We start from the raw sequence: 17,759 nt of genomic DNA on the forward strand, positions 1-17,759 counted from the left end.
CTACACGTGACTGCTTGTGACTCTTCGTGAATGCTCGGGACTGCACGGGACTGCAAGGGACTGCACGGGACTGCACGGGACTGCACGGGACCGGACGGGTCTGGACGGGACTGCACGGGACTGCCCGTGACTGCCCGTGACTGCCCGTGACCGCCCGTGACTCTCCGCGACTGCTCGCGACTGCTCGTGAATGCTCGGGACTGCACGGGACTGCACGGGACTGCACGGGACTGCACGGGACTGCACGGGACTGCACGGGACTGCACGGGACTGCACGGGAATGCACGGGACTGCACGGGACTGCACGCGACTGAACGCGACTGAACGCGACTGCCCGCGACTGCCCGTGACTGCCCGTGACTGCCCGTGACTGCCCGTGACTGCCCGTGACTGCCCGTGACTGCCCGTGACTGCCCGTGACTGCCCGTGACTGCCCGTGACTGCCCGTGACTGCCCGTGACTGCCCGTGACTGCCCGTGACTGCCCGTGACTGCCCGTGACTGCCCGTGACTGCCCGTGACTGCCCGTGACTGCCCGTGACTGCCCCTGACTGCCCCTGACTGCCCGTGACTGCCCGTGACTCTCCGTGACTGTTCGTGGCTGCTCGCGACTGCACGTGACTACACGTGACTGCTTGTGACTCTTCGTGAATGCTCGGGACTGCACGGGACTGCAAGGGACTGCACGGGACTGCACGGGACTGCACGGGACTGCACAGGACTGCACGGGACTGCACGGGGCTGCACGGGGCTGCACGGAACTGCACGGGACTGCACGCGACTGCACGCGACTGCCCGCGACTGCCCGTGACTGCCCGTGACTGCCCGTGACTGCCCGTGACTCTCCGCGACTGCTCGTGACTCTTCGTGACTGTTCGTGAATGCTCGTGAATGCTCGTGAATGCTTGGGAATGCTCGGGAATGCTCGGGTCTGCACGGGACTGCACGGGACTGCACGAGACTGCATGGGACTGCATGGGACTGCATGGGACTGCACGGGACTGCACGGGACTGCACGGGACTGCACGGGGCTGCACGGGGCTGCACGGAACTGCACGGGACTGCACGCGACTGCACGCGACTGCCCGCGACTGCCCGCGACTGCCCGTGACTGCCCGTGACTGCCCGTGACTCTCCGCGACTGCTCGTGACTCTTCGTGACTGTTCGTGAATGCTCGTGAATGCTCGTGAATGCTCGGGAATGCTCGGGACTGCACGGGATTGCACGGGACTGCATGGGACTGCATGGGACTGCATGGGACTGCACGGGACTGCACGGGACTGCACGGGACTGCACGGGACTGCACGGGACTGCACGGGACTGCACGGGGCTGCACGGAACTGCACGGGACTGCACGCGACTGCACGCGACTGCCCGTGACTGCCCGTGACTGCCCGTGACTCTCCGCGACTGCTCGTGACTGCTTGAGACTCTTCGTGACTGCTTGTGACTGTTCGTGAATGCTCGGGAATGCTCGTGAATGCTCGTGAATGCTCGTGAATGCTCGGGACTGCACGGGACTGCACGGGACTGCACGGGACTGCACGCGACTGCACGGGACTGCACGCGACTGAACGCGACTGCCCGTGACTGCCCGTGACTGCCCGTGACTGCCCGTGACTGCCCGTGACTGCCCGTGACTGCCCGTGACTGCCCGTGACTGCTCGTGACTGCTCGTGACTGCTGGTGAGTGCTGGTGAGTGCTGGTGAGTGCTGGTGAATGCTGGTGAGTGCGGGTGAGTACCGGTGAGTACCGGTGAGTACCGGTGAGTGCGGGTGAGTGCGGGTGAGTGCGGGTGAGTGCGGGTGAGTGCTGGTGAGTGCGGGTGAGTGCGGGTGAGTGCCGGTGAGTGCCGGTGAGTGCCGATGGGTGCTGGTGAGTGCTGGTGAGTGCTGGTGAGTGCTGGTGAGTGCTGGTGAGTGCTGGTGAGTGCTGGTGAGTGCTGGTGAGTGCTGGTGAGTGCTCGTGAGTGCTCGTGAGTGCTGGTGAGTGCTCGTGAGTGCTCGTGAGTGCACGGGACTGCGCGGGACTGCGCGGGACTGCGCGGGACTCCACGGGACTCCACGGGACACCGCGGGACTACACGGGACTACACGGGACTACACGGGACTACGCGGGACTACGCGGGACTACGCGGGACTACACGAAACTCCGCGGGACTACACGAAACTCCGCGGGACTCCACGGGACTCCGCGGGACTGTTCGTGACAGATTATGACTGTTTATGACTGTTTATGACTGTTTATGACTGATTATGACTGCTCGTGATTGCTCGTGGCTGATTATGACTACACATGACTGCATGTGTCTGCTTGTGACTGTACGAAAGTGCCCGAGAATGCACTATAATGCTCGTGACTGTTCGTGACTGATTATCACTGCCCGCAACTGCTCGCAATTGCTCGGACTGCTCGCGACTGCTCGCGATTGCTCGTGACTGCTCGGGTCTGTTCGCGACTGCTCGTGACTGATTATGACTACACGTGGCAGATCGTGACTGCTGGTGAGTGCTGGTGAGAGCTGGTGAGTGCCGGTGAGTTCTGGTGAGTGTTGGTGAGTGTTGGTGAGTGCTGGTGAGTACTGGTGAGTGCTGGTAAGTGCTGGTGAGTGCTCGTGAGTGCTCGTGAGTGCTCGTGAGTGCTCGTGAGTGCTCGTGAGTGCTCGTGAGTGCACGGGACTGCGCGGGACTGCGCGGGACACCACGAGACTCCGCGGGGCTCCGCGGGACTCCACGGGACTACACGGGACTACACGGGACTACACTGGACTACACGGGACTACACGGGACTACACTGGACTACACGGGACTACACGGGACTACACGGGACTACACGGGTCTACACGGGACTACACGGGACTACACGGAACTCCGCGGGTCTCCACGGGACTCCGCGGGACTGTTCGTGACACATTATGACTGTTTATGACTGTTTATGACTGTTTATGACTGATTATGACTGCTCGTGATTGCTCGTGGCTGATTATGACTACACATGACTGCATGTGTCTGCTTGTGACTGTACGAAAGTGCCCGAGAATGCACTATAATGCTCGTGACTGTTCGTGACTGATTATCACTGCACGCAACTGCTTGCAACTGCTCGGACTGCTCGCGACTGCTCGCGATTGCTCGTGACTGCTCGTGACTGCTCGCGACTGCTCGTGACTGATTATGACTACACGTGGCAGATCGTGACTGCTGGTGAGAGCTGGTGAGTGCCGGTGAGTGCCGGTGAGTGCTGGTGAGTGTTGGTGAGTGCTGGTGAATACTGGTGAGTACTGGTGAGTGCTGGTGAGAGCTGGTGCGTGCTGGAGACTGCACGCGACTGCACGGGACTGCACGGGACTGCACGGGACTGCACGGGACTGCCCGTGACTGCCCGTGACTGCCCGTGACTGCCCGTGACTGCCCGTGACTGCCCGTGACTGCCCGTGACTGCCCGTGACTGTCCGTGACTAGACGTGACTAGACGTGACTGTATGTGACTGTATGTGACTGTATGTGACTGTCCGTGACTAGACGTGACTGTATGTGACTGTATGTGACTGTATGTGACTGTATGTGACTGCATGTGACTGCATGTGACTGGTTATGACTACACGTGACTCCAGGTGACTGCATGTGACTGTATGTGACTGTATGTGACTGCATGTGACTGATTATGACTACGCGTGACTCCATGTGACTGCATGTGACTGTATGTGACTGTATGTGACTGCATGTGACTGCATGTAACTGCATGTGACTGTACAAAAATGCACGAGAATGCACTTGAATGCACTGGAATGCACTAGAATGCACTAGAATGCACTAGAATGCACTAGAATGCACTTGAATGGACTAGAATGTACTAGAATGTACTAGAATGCACGAGACTGCTTGTGACTGCTCGTGACTGCTCGTGACTGATTATGACTGCTCGTGATTGCTCGTAATTGCTCGTGGCTGCATGTGATTGCATGTGACTGTACGAAAATGCACGAGAATGCACTTGAATGCACTAGAATGCAGTAGAATGTACTAGAATGCACGAGACTGCTCGTGACTGCTCGTGACTGCTTCGGACTACACGTGACTGCTTGGGACTACACGTGTCTGCTTGGGTGTGCTCGGGACTGTACTAATCCTTTTTAGTCGACTATTTTATTCGAATAATGATTGTTCATTAGTCGTTATAAATTTCTCTATCTAGTTATACGTGTAAAGTATTATTCGAATAATTTCGAATAGTTCAGATCATTTATTCGTATAAAGATTGTAAATTTATTCGTAGAAAAATTGTCAAATTGTTCTAATGGTTTATTCGAATAAGGATTGTATAATTATTCGAATAATAATGTGAATAATCTTTTACTGTTCCTGTAAGAAATTTGATCATTATGAAGAAATGCTAATGAAACGGGCGATTCGATGTCCATTTGAAAGTTAAACGCGTCGGAAAATTGTTCGGTCCCGCGGGGTAGCTAAACGAACGAGATTCCCTCGGTGAATAGTAAATCGGGGGAACGGTGTCCCGGTGAAGGAGAGGAGGAAAAAGGAGAAGGACGCAAACCGACCATAAATTGCTCGTGTCGAATTAATATCCCACGCTTTACGCGCAATCGTGCGAGCTAAACGCGGACGCAGACCGCAAGCAAAGTGACCGCTCGAAAAACCCGTTTGGTCCGCGTGATTTACGCGCATGAATAAAGTCACCTGCCCGGCAGGTACGTTTGTCACGGGAGCCACGCGGGGAACAGGTTCATTCGAGACCGCTTGTTCGCACCTGTTCCTCATAATTCCAGTAACTTACCGTTTCGCCAAGGGAGCACCGTAGATCAGGATGACGATCCTTCTCGATCCTTGTCGATCTTTGTTGATCCTTGCTGGACATCCTGTATCCTGAAACTGGTAGCACGTTGCTACAACGGGATCTTCACTAGTATTGCCGTTTAAAATGATTCTTTATTCACACATCATTCGCGACAAGCAGTGTTAGTACTGATATTACAATGTCGATGTTAATACTGATATCTACATTGGCTGATCATGAGTGGCGCATTCTACGTGACGCTAAATCTGTCATGCAGTAACGGTACCATTGTAACCGGCGTGCATTGTTTCATAAAAATGAGATGATCGAATTTAATTAGATTTTGTAAAGTATTTATTATAAAACTTTATCCAACAATTTATTCGGAAAATTTCCGTGAAAGAGTCTCTGAAGCTTGCTGGATTGCAAAATAAAAGAACGGTCATATTTTGACCGTGGTAGATTAAAATTACAATTATAAAATTATTCGAATAAAAAAATTGGAATATCTTATATTCGAATAAGATTATTATTATTGTACGATGTTTTTCGTAGGAGATGGTGTGACATGATGACAAATGATGACAATTCTGAACGTTGTTCAGCTATTTTTTGGAACATCTTTTCGAAGATATTTCTTGCAGTCTGAAAGTCTCTCCGTTGTCCCTAATGCAACAGCAATTTATTTGATTTAATTCCCGGACAATTCCCCGATTTCAATACCCTGAATCAACGTTGAGCGACGCCTCGCCAGGGTTAATCTAACCGCTCTTTTAGCCACGATATGACGGAAGCATCTCGTTCTTCTTAATCAAATTGGTTAATCACGATGTGTAATTCTTACATCAGAAATCGGTGTAAACTGAATTTCTCATTTAGCTTCGAATTCGTTGTTGATTTCGTTGACGTTCGTTTTCGAGTTACGTGAATCTGTTTCTACCGGTAGTGAAAAATCGATCTGCAAAGGATTAACAGATTTCGGAATCAAGCAGTCAGAACACCGCGCTGACAGTCGCTGGCATAGAGCTGTTATCGCATAGCCTGTTGTCGCTAAGCCGAGGAATGATCGAGGCCTTTTATCGCCGGCAATCGAGTTCCCTTATTTTTCTCTCTGGTCGTTTATTTGCGTTCCTCGTATCGTTCTCGGAAGTGGAGAGCTCCATTCTCGCCTCCGGGATCCTTGGACGTCGTTTTCCACCAAGCAACGGTGTAAATAGGAACGGATTGCGGTCAGGACGTCGTTGCGAGGCCACTGATAAGTGTCATTGTCCCAGCTCCGGCGGCGTTCTTTTGCGGTCGTCTATCAGCTTCCGGAATATACGGCTGATCACCGTGGTACACGATCGCGTGTCGCCTCGGGATCGTTTAAACAACGACGACGAATTTACAAACAATAAGCCATTATCGTCGGGCCGACGGCAACCGGTCGACGAAATCTTGTCGCGGAAACGTCTCGCGGACGTTCATGGATATTCAGGTTTTCGGTGGACTAATTATCTGGAATTCGTTAGCTCTGGGAATCGGTCGATCGCGGGGACACGATAGAAGTAATTGTTTCTCGAGTCGACAGTTTGTGGAACTAGGTTAGACGTGCGAATTTTGAAGGGTCCGAGACATCCGAGAGCAAAGAGATCCTCGGCCTTCAGCCGTTTGCAATCGAAGCTATCTTACTTCGAAATACAGAACATATTTTCTAAGCTGCATGCGAAATTTAGCCTACTGACAAGTACAGTACTTGCAGTTTTAACAATTTTTTTTTTTTTAATATAAATCAATTTAATGATATAAGAAAAAATGGTATAGCAATTTTTGATGGCTCCTCGTCACGTGAGGACCAAACTTTTTATACAACTTTGTTTTGCAGGGTGATAAGTAGACTGCGGATCTTTATGCGAAATAGAAATTTTTGAAGAAAAGTGTAAGGAAAGTGTAATATTATTAAAAGTGTATCTTTTAGTAATATTGATAAGTTAAAAGTAGCCTGATAGAATTATGAAGTTCCTCTTTTATCTTCACAATTTTAAGTATATTTCAGCCACTGATTTTTCCTATAAACGCATAAAATCCGCAGTCTAGTGAAATGGCGTACAGCATCAGTTGAAGGTTAACTTCGCAAGATCAGCTGTTAATGAAATTGATAAATAGATCGTTAGCATTTTAACAACCGCTTGATCGTTCGAAGTTAACCGATGCCTAATTGACGCTCAGATTGTGCACAAGAATGGACAAATTGGAAAGAAGACGATACGATTATTTGTGAGCCTAGTGGGGCTCGTTTTTATATTTGTTGACGATATAACAATAATCGTATCTCTTCCGAAGTTGTCCATTTTTGTGCACAATTTGAGCGTTAATTAAAGCGTGCTTTAATTTTTTTTACAGTCACTGTCAACGCTGGTCCCAACCAGGAGAACGACAACGAGGCTCAAGCAGATGCCGCATCGCCACCTTCTAACGTAAGTCACCTTACAGGTTAATTTATTTAAATTGATAGAAACGATTTGTTCCTTTTATACTGTTTTCCTTTTTCCTCTCTTACGTTAACATTGTTGTAGTAGATAATATTTAACTGACATTATAATCTATCACATTTATCCTTTGTACCTTGCTTTTTCGGAGCTTCATGTCGCATCGACTTCGAGGTCATTAGCGACTCCTGCTGCGGGTTATATCCTTTCAATCAGTTTGTTGTCCGTTACTGTAAAGTGTTCTTCATGTATTAAGGCTGAGGTTAAGTTTTCTTTACTTATAATATGATAAATTAACATTTCCTTGATATCTTAAGTCTTAACTTATCATCTGCAGTACAAAGTAATAAAATGCTGTTTCTTATATTCGATCCATTAATAATACTAGAAAAATATAATCTTTGTCTATTGTGTACAGTCTTTTAGCTCAATTCTAGTTTCAGTCTTTTTCTGATTTTCCTGTTATATTACAGTCTTGACATAGTTCGTCCTTTCTCGTCCTTATCGAGTATTCGGGAAGGGTATTCCTTATTTAACTCTATTTGTTCCTGCGTCAATATTCATAAATAATATATAATAACAATATTAATAAAATAAATAAAATAATATAATAATGATATTCATAAAAATAATATATCAGCCTCTCTTACTTTTACTTCGTACCTCCTGTAATCCTACTCCTTCGTCTTGGATACAAATAGGAACATCCTTCGGGATGCTAGTTATCTTTAGCATCTTTCCCCCGTAAGTTACCTTCCTTTCGATAGTAGTATTCATTATATTATACATATATCGGTCTCTCCCGACGTCGTCAGAAACGAAAATGTACCATCAGTTCCTGATCTTCGATACGTAACCCGTCGCAGCGATAAAAGGGCGCTGTGTAGATGCTAATCATAATAGCTGTGCGATCCACTATAATCACTTCAAGCTAATAATATGTATCTGGGTTACGACACCGGGGTACCTGTGATCATTCGATCGGGAAACAGTCCTAAACACTTATCGTGTCCTCTTTCGCAACTTCGCCCGAAAAACCGTGGCAACTGTAGCTCGTTCCAAGGATCAATAGTTTGGACACTGATAAGCCGACAGGAGTAGCGTGCCTCGGTGTCGTTGAACTCGTCTTTGAACTTGGATCGAATCGATATCTTTAGAAAAAAGCGTTTAGAAGGATTACAGTAACCCCGATTCCCGTGGTTTCTTTTCTGACGGTCGTCGATGACTTTTCTACGAATATGGGATGCAAACTTGGACCCAGAAATATACAATGATGTGCATCCGCTATCGTAATTAGACTCTTTAGATTAGTATGAACAAATTCCTCCACTTCCTCTTCTATTCCTCCCTCGAAATTGTTGTATTGTATTAGGTCATTAAGTCGTGAAATAATTTTACAGTTAAATTTGTTATTATAATTTGTTATAAAACATTGTTATAAATATAGCTTCATAATTAGATCACTTCGTACGATTTTTATTATAATATACAGTGACTCCCATTAATATTTGGACACTTTTTGAAACGAGATAACATTTTGAAAACTAGAGTAAATAATTTGAATTTTTTTTAGATGATAGAGGGGCTAGTATACTAGACAATGACTAAACTATTTTGTTACAATCCTGCTACTACTTGGAATGAGAAAACAATATACCGAGATCCACAAAACAGATTTTTAAAATTTTCGTTATGGGCTCAGATAAAGAAGTTAAACAGCGAGAGTTTTTTCATTTTCTTTTGTCATTCTAGCCAATAGAAAAATTAAAAAAAAAATCCATCCTAGTTATGGTCTAGTAGACTGGCCTAAAAAAATCAAGTCGTTTAGTCCAATTCTAAAAAAGTTATTGCGTTTTGAAAAGTGTCCGAATATTAATGGGAATCACTGTACATATGTGCTTATAATACCAATGTGGGCGGTCCGGAAAGATAGGAGGAGTGGTCCCGCTAGAGGAATCATTCTAGCAAGCCCTGCCTTACAATTAGATGAGGGGATATTGGAAGAACGATTGAAGACAGTATAGAAGCAAAAGCTCTCCCCAGCTTGTAAACAAAAATGAACAATTTCGGAGGAGGAGATACGATTATTCGAGTCTCGCGACTCGTTTTTATAGGTATTGACAGTCGGCGACTATAAAAACGTATCGCGAGTTCACGTTCAATTTCTAATCCTCGATTCTGAACAGTTCCGTGATCAAAAGAATCTGTCTTCGGCTTCTGGAACACACAGTTTAACTAGCTGCTTACTTTGAAATTTTAGGTGGATCTGCCAGAAAGCGCGCACCCCTGTCCCGCGTGTCCAACTGTGCTGTCCAGCTTGCACGAGCTGACGAACCACCTGCGCGGCCACAACTCTCCCCGTAGCACGGACTGCAGCAGCGAGGACGACTATTGTTGCGGGGTTTGTAACAAGGTGCTGAGCTCAGCGAGCTCATTGCATAGGCACGTGCTGGTGCACTCGCGCGAGCGTCCATTCAAATGCAAGCATTGCGATATTGCATTCACCACGAACGGTAACATGAACAGGCATCAGAGGACAGCGCACAGATCGACAACACCACATAGATCAACGCCATCACACAGGTCAACGCCACCACACAGTTGCACGGACTCGGAGGGTAGCAGCGATTCGGACAAGCTATCGAAGCGCCCGGACATCGAGGAATATAACAACAACGAGATCGCGAAACGGAACTCGCCGGATTTCATCGACCGACAGGAGAAATCGCCGAACCTGAAACGGAAGGCATTGGACAACCCGAACGACGAGGAGAATTGCAAGAGGCACAAAACTCTGCTGAATAACGTCCGAGCAGAGATCAAGTCGAGGCCGGAGGACAACCCGACTGTCTTCAACTGCCCTGTGTGCGATAGACAGGACTTCGCAACCACCGCACTACTAGAGGCTCATCTGGAGCGCAATCATCCTAGCTACGAGGCGAAATGCGAATCCTGCAACCTGTCCTTCAAAAGCCACCGTGTGTTGAATCTCCACCGATTCATGATCCACTTCATGGAGTACTCGATGAGCACCGCCAGCCATAAGTCAGTAATCGGTTTCAACGATCTGACCTTCGTGGATTTTTCCTCAGGCAAGTTTACTGCAATTGCACGAGCCGTCTGCGAACAGTCAGTTCATGTGCCTGCTTCCGGCGAGAAGGCAACATTCCAATGTACTAAGTGTCTTCGAGCATTCCCTTGTAGAACGGCGGTAGACGAACACGAGATCGACTGTGGCACGGCGGCTAACGAACACGAGATCGACTGCGACACGGTGAGCTCCCAGGCCAGGGTGATCGACGACATCCAGTCGAAGAGGGACGACTTCTTCGCTGGCCTCGACCTGCAGAACAAGGCTGCTATGACCGAAGCCAAGGAAGGCAAAGATCTGGCCGACATCCAGAGCATCATCTCAGTCACATCCGGGCCGATTCTGCAGAATTTTCCAAGGTCAGACGCGAGTACTCCTGAAAACAACATCAAGTTTAATCTGAGCGTCAGCTCGTCCGGTTCATCCGGCACGTTCTCTTCGGAGTGTAACGAGGAGGAGTTGCAGGACGCTTTCGCGGCTGAATTTAGAAAGATGAAGCTGAAAGGCGAATTCCCGTGCCGTCTTTGCACCGCAATATTCCCAAATTTGAGAGCGCTGAAGGGCCACAACAGGGCGCATATGGGCGTCGGTCCAGGTATGCCTTATCCGTGCAATATGTGCGCTTACACCAGCACCGACAAGGCCACCGTGGTGAGACACTTGAGAACCCACAACGGGGACAGGCCGTACGAGTGCTCGTTGTGCAACTACGCGTTCACGACCAAGGCGAACTGCGAGCGGCACGTGAGGAACAGACACGGTAAGCTCAACCGAGAGGACATCAAGAACGTGCTGATCTACCACCCGAGCGAGGACTCGACCACGGACAACGTGGGCCGAAACTCGCCCAGGGTGATCAAAGAGGACTTGAGGAAAGGTTTGATGTATACTACCGATGAGCTGCATCATCAGACGCAGATGCATTATCCGTCGGTGCCGATGGAGGGCCGCGGCGAAATCCGAATAATCGAGGAGGCGAAGCTGCATAACTCGTTGTCCTTGCACAGCGACTACGAGAAGGCCGTAAGCTTCCCGATGTCGGGTCAGCAGGCAATCGAGTTAACGCAGAACGCGGACGAGAGAAAATCCGGGGACATCAAGCAGCAGGACTACACGAAGCTCGAGGAGGACCTTGAGTCGAGATCATCGGAGGGTTGTATATCACTAGTCAGCGATACCAAATCCGATTCGTACCAAAGAATACAAGCTAGTCCGATAAACCTGAAGAAGCGTCTGGCGGTGTCGGAGGCGGGCGGCGAGGACGGTCCTCTGGATCTGTCGATGGACGTTCTGGATCTCAGCAAGAAAAAGCGCAAACAGGACGGAAACTGCTCGGCCACGCAGGATCGGTACGAAAAGGAGGCAAATCAGCAGATCCAGCAACAGATGATATTGACCGAGATTCTACTGAAGTCTGACCAGGTGCGTAACGCGGCGGGGAAGGGGGTCTACCCCAACACTCCCCTGTTCTATCGCACGTACCCTGACAACTCAAGTCAGAGGATACTGCCGCCGTTTTTTTTCACACCACACGTGTTCGGACAGGAATTAGCGTTGAAGGAGAGGCTCCATAAGGAATTGGTCAGAGGCTTGCAATTGACCAGCGGTGGGACTTTGGTGGAGCCAACGATCGGGACCGCCGGGTTCAACGCTTATCCGCAAGGCAAGAACGCGGTCTCGCAATCTGCGAACGATCAGACCGACTACACGAAGCTGATCCCATCGAAGCTGACGAACAAGGCGTTGACCGGCAGGAACAAGCCCGACAACCGCATACCGTCGGCAAACCCGATGAAGATGGTGATCAAGAACGGCGTGCTGATGCCGAAGCAGAAGCAGAGACGGTACAGAACCGAGAGACCATTCGGTTGCGAGCACTGTTCGGCGAGATTCACCTTGAGAAGCAATATGGAACGACATATCAAGCAACAGCATCCGCAGTACTGGAGCCAGAGACCCAGAGGAGGACACTCGACCAGAGGCAGACCGCCCGCGAGTCATCCCACCTTGCTTCAGAATCTGGAGCAAACTGCGTCCCGAGTGACGCAGTCGTACCCTAATATTCTGCCTAAAGCGGTGCCGAGCGCAGAGTACTCTGCAAAACACCCTATTTCGGACCAAGTGAAGTACGCCATCCTGGCGCAACAGTTGAAGGCCAGCAAGGTCGCGGAGAACGACTCCGAGGAGGAGCTGGTAATCGACGAAGAACGACAAGAGAAGGAGCAAGAGCCACAGAAGGAGAAATGCACTAGCTTGCTGAGAGATCAGTTGGAGGGCTTGGAAGCCGCGAAAGAGATGGAAGTGGAGCCCGAGGAGTGTGCGAAAGGAGAGTCGACCAACACCGAGTCGGCGAACAGCGAGAATGCAAATGATGAATCAAAGATTTCGGACTTGGAACAGTCGATGGAAGCTAGCGAGCAAGACAATATTAAGACGACGTTCAAGGCCGACTCGGTGGATGAGAAGGCGGAGAAGATGGAAGACCTGGCTAGCGTGCCGGATCTGTTGAAGAATGCCAAACAGCAATTACCGCCGTTTCAACCGCAGTATCTGAGCGACGAGGAGGGCCTGGTCGCGTCGAACAGCGGCAGTAGCAACTCCGGCAGCGACGAAAAGTCGGATTCCGTGAACTCGTTGAATTCTGTCAGCACATCACCAAAAAAAAAGAAGAAAATGAAGAAAAAGAAGTCCGCGTACTCCATGGCGCCGAACCGAGTTATTTGTCCCTTCTGCGAGCGGGCATTCCCGTGGACGTCTTCTTTAAGGCGACACATCCTGACGCACACGGGCCAGAAACCCTACCAATGTGTGCATTGTTCCCTCCTTTTCACCACTAAATCAAATTGTGATCGCCATCTGTTGAGGAAACACAAGACGAACCCCAACAAGATACGCAGGGTCAGGAACTCCTCTTCGCCGGACAGCCAGGCGGTCATCAACAACAACAATTCGTTCTCAATGAGAAACGTGCCCGAACGGCCTTATAAATGCAATTTATGTCCTAGCTCAACCTTTTCAACCCTGGGCAACTTGAAAAAGCACCGCTCGACGAAGCACGCTCGCAAGCTGAAGTCTAGATCCGACACTCCGTCCAGCGAACCTCAAAACAGTCCTCAAGAATGCTCGAAGCAGAACGAACAGACTGATGACGACAGCCAATCGTCGAGCGTCTCCGAGAGCATGGACACCACGCCGGTGTCCGGAGTATCCAAAACGAATGTGAACACCTCGCCGACCATCAACGAAACGCCCAGATCCCGAAGACCTTCTCCGAGGTCGTCGCCTGGTCCCAGCGATGTACCCTTCAAGTGCCACCTGTGCGACTGCGGCTTCTCCGAGAGGCAAGATTGCTTGGAGCACATCAAGATGAAGCATAAGAAATCGTACGCGGTGCTGATGGCGAAGGGTGCACTGGATATGGACATTGATACCGTTGAAGATCATCAACAGCCGCCGCCGCAACACCACCCCAGCGACGGCGAAGAGAAGAGAGGCCGCTTCCCGGACTACAGCAATAGAAAGGTAGGTATCGAGTTGTTGATGAGATTTGCTGACCATGGTGGTCCGAAATCGTCAGAGCGAAACCTGTCATAAGCTGTTCCGTGAGAACATTTAACATTAAACCTATCAAGTAGCAATGGTAACTGGTGTCCATTGCTTCATAAAAGAGAGGTAGCTAGAATTTATTTAGATTTTGTAAAGTTTTCATCACAAAACTTGCTCCAATGATGTAATTTATTCAAGCATTTTCCATGAAAGAGTCTTTAAAGCTTGCTGCAGAATTGTAAAACAAGGAAACCGTCATTGTGACAGCGATAGGTTCAGTGTTAATGAATTCGAAATTGTTCTTGCATTACGTACAACCCGTTACAATTAACCCTTTGTACTGACTCTGTTATATCACGATCATTTTTACATTATCAAATTTGTTTCAACTGAAAAAACTATTATATGAGTCACGGGACTCAATTTCATATGCACATAAAATACAGGAACAATAAGTTATATGAAATACAGATACTTCAGATCGGAAAAACTGTTTTGAATTAACTAGAACTTAAAATGGCTTCAAGTACAAAGGGGTTAATTCCTATTTGTAGCTTTCGCGTCTGGCAATCGACGCGGACAATGTTCATTTCGCAAAGAAAATCCGTACAGTTTAGTCATTACGGTTTCGGACAACCTGTCGGTATCCGGCAGGTGTGTCTAAGCGACGTGTTTGTTCTGTGATAGATATGCGATTGCCGCGACAACCCGGCGTGATCCAAACGAGTTGGTTTTTCGAACATTTCCAGGTTGTCTGCGCCTTCTGTATGAGACGGTTCTGGTCAGCGGAGGACTTGCGCCGGCACATGAGGACGCACACGGGCGAGAGACCGTTCTCCTGTGACATCTGCTGCCGGAGGTTCACGTTGAAGCACAGCATGCTGCGGCACCGGAAGAAGCACGAGTCGGTGGACTCCCCCATGTACGTGGGGACCAGCGGCGACGAGGAAAACTCGCCCACTCAGCCACCCACCATTACACCTAGGACTGAACAGCAACAAAAATCACCTGTTCTGGTAACTGGCAACACGGGCAGTTCTAGGATACAGGAACGAATCTCGCTTCCTAACGTGGCCCCCGTTGCCACGGGGGACGCGGCGCCCAGCGGACTCGTACGATTCCACCCTTACAGGAACTTGGCGTCCCTAACGAGGAAAGTGAACACCGCCCCGCAAAACACGAACCTGGATGCCGGCGAGAGCACGGATAACGATCTGATCTCAAACCTCCTGGGCATCCCGGATAAGAATTTCATCGACCGAGTGCTTCAAGCGTCCGCAGATGACGCCGCCAAACTTCTCGGTGTGAAGCACAGCCATGAGTGAAATCGCGATCCCTGTCACCTGGACAATTCACGATCGTGCCTTAGATTGTTGCCCTCCACGCAAGGGTGGCTTTGGTACAGTTGACAGCGCTGGTTCTCTAGCCCCTGCGAATTTTAAAAACGATGCATTGACACGTTATCGTTGGTAAAAAGCCGTTGAGATCTTACGATCTATGGCTAGTGATGCTATCGCACGATTGGTGGCGCTCAGATTACGATCTCGATACTAATTATACACACAAACCAGTGCCGTTAATTGTACCAAAGGATGGAAGCGTGAACGCGCGTTACTTCGATGAGTCTTAGAAACTTTTAGACAGTACAGATATGTGCCTAGAAGTTTCTAAGACTCGTCGAAGTAACGCACTTCCGTCCTTTGGTACAGTTAACACAGCAAGTGGTACTTTTTGTTGTTATCGTTCGGGTTTTCGCGGTGGTGGGATTCGAAGATCGGGAACTGGTTAGCACCCTGCCGCTTCATCTCCGAAGATACGCATAAGACATTCCGAACAATATTCTTCTGTTTCAATTAAAATTTGAATAGCATTGTTCAGTTGTTAGTCGTTGTAGATTCGGTTTAGATTGGCGTGAATCTTTCGTTGCTTGTCCAAGTTATGTCCACTGGGCATTAAAAACCGTCTGAATCCCACCACTGGCTTCAGGTCACGGTGAAAGTACCATCCTCTAATCTCAGCTCTTCCTTAATCCTTAATCCGAAAATAACCCTGTTCGACCAACTTTAATGTCCGCCTCTCAGCGGGGAATAACCTTCCGATGGTGCTTTCAGACGATGATAAAAACGCCGGCATCGATAAGAGTGAAAAGTACATCATCCTATTTGAAATAATTAAAATAATGAAACAGCGGGAAAGATCTCGTCGGGTTTCACCGTGGAAAGAGGAGAAAACGATCGATTTCGTAATCGCAGCGCCACCAATCGTGCGATAGCGTCACTACCTATAGATCGTAGGATCTCAATGGCTTTTCTCCAACGATAATGTGTCTACACATCGTTTTCGAAAGCCGCGGGAGTTTCGAAACGCGGTTAGTGTGTAATTACATCTCTCTCTCTCTCTATCCCTCTCTCTCTCTCTCTCTTTCTATATCTATCTATCTATCTATCTATCTCTATCTATCTATCTATCTATCTATCTATCTTTCTCTATCTGTATTATGTACATATCAATATTTCTGCACGTGTAAGTGATATAGAAGAAGCGATGTCGTACGTCAGAAACGACAAGCTATCGTCCAAAGATACGTTGTACGCAACGAATTAATTAAATGTTCTTCTATTTATTGTTTACAATATACTTAGAGTCGGGACTGGAGAGGATATCTCTTCCATGTAGGAGGGAGCATCTCTCCCACGTAGGAGAGAACGTTAGTCTCGATGTTAATTCGAAAAATATAGAAGTATAAATACATATAAATATATACATATGTAATAATCTACTTCTATTCTGTCGCGTACAGATCTACTTGTATATAGATAGCTTAATTCATAATTTTTTGTAGGTGTATATTTCGCATCGTGGATAGTTAACATGAATGAGTTCTTCGCGGAGGAAACGATATTTAAAAGCCATTATACCAAATAGTCGAGTCACGGTTCGCTGGCAGATAACTTTTACGGATCGAACCGAGCCGATAAAACATTTGTATTTCCTAGTTACATACCTTCCTTTTCTTTTTTTACCCACCGCCTCTATTCCCTTCAGTTTTCGTGCAATCTCTCTTCTTCGTTCACACCGTGCAGCCCCTTTTGCATTTCATACAAGTAAACAAAGTTACTACTGCTTCGACCAATGAGGACCCGTGGCACTGAAGCCAGAACTATAATGTGACTAGACGAGCGAGATAATTGCCACCGTAATGTTAAGGTTAAGCGTTGTTCTAGGATTATGTATGAACAATTGGGTGTATCGATTTCTGTACAATTTATGCAAACCTTTAGAAAATGTTCGAGAAACAAAATTCGACGATTGTGCTTCAATAGTTGGTTCTTCGAAGACTTTTAAAAGTACTAGTATATTTTCTCTATTTAACCAGTGAGTTTAGTGCAATTTTGAATGTGTTTTTCTATGATCACAAAAATATTATTAATTGAAAATTCTAATTAAAAATTCGTACTTGCCATTCCGGTGATTTATTTGATTTGAATTGAATTAATCGTATTGAATTGAATCTGAAATAATAGAAAACGTTATTCCAAATCTTATCAGATGTCGATACATCACAAAATGTTATATGTATATGATGATATAGATCTATTTATTAAATAGGAGAATACGTTCAAATCTTTGAAGTGACAGTTTTTCTTGCTTCAAATTTAACAAATTTAAGCTATAAAATAATTATTGTAGTTCACATGTACATGATTATGTTGTATTCTTGTTTAAACTTTGCCTACGAATAAGAATATACGATATCAAAGACATTAAACGTTGTTCAATCTATTATTACACGAGTAACCGAACCCACTATGTATCATTAAACTTAAACTTCATGCATTTATGACAAAAATAAGTACAT

The 17,759-nt window shown here is 47.7% G+C and overlaps 1 protein-coding gene across 2 annotated transcripts in view; it reads left to right on the forward strand.

Moving 5' to 3' along the window:
* Positions 1-17,669, forward strand: part of LOC117218773 (uncharacterized) — a 39,520-nt gene extending 21,851 nt beyond the window's left edge. Inside the window, exons 2-5 of one of the 2 annotated variants that reach the window (XM_033467418.2) lie at positions 7,178-7,251; positions 9,524-11,776; positions 11,900-13,876; positions 14,650-17,669. In XM_033467418.2, the coding sequence (XP_033323309.2) occupies positions 7,178-7,251; positions 9,524-11,776; positions 11,900-13,876; positions 14,650-15,225 (4,880 nt within the window). In that variant the 3' untranslated portion in view covers positions 15,226-17,669. Of the gene's footprint in view, positions 1-7,177; positions 7,252-9,523; positions 13,877-14,649 lie in introns of both variants that reach the window. The other variant, XM_033467417.2, reaches the window with a different exon arrangement.
* Positions 17,670-17,759: the final 90 nt, after the last annotated feature.

The sequence above is a fragment of the Megalopta genalis genome, chromosome 1, assembly GCF_051020955.1.
Source record: "Megalopta genalis isolate 19385.01 chromosome 1, iyMegGena1_principal, whole genome shotgun sequence".
Classification (NCBI taxonomy): Eukaryota; Metazoa; Arthropoda; class Insecta; order Hymenoptera; family Halictidae; genus Megalopta; species Megalopta genalis.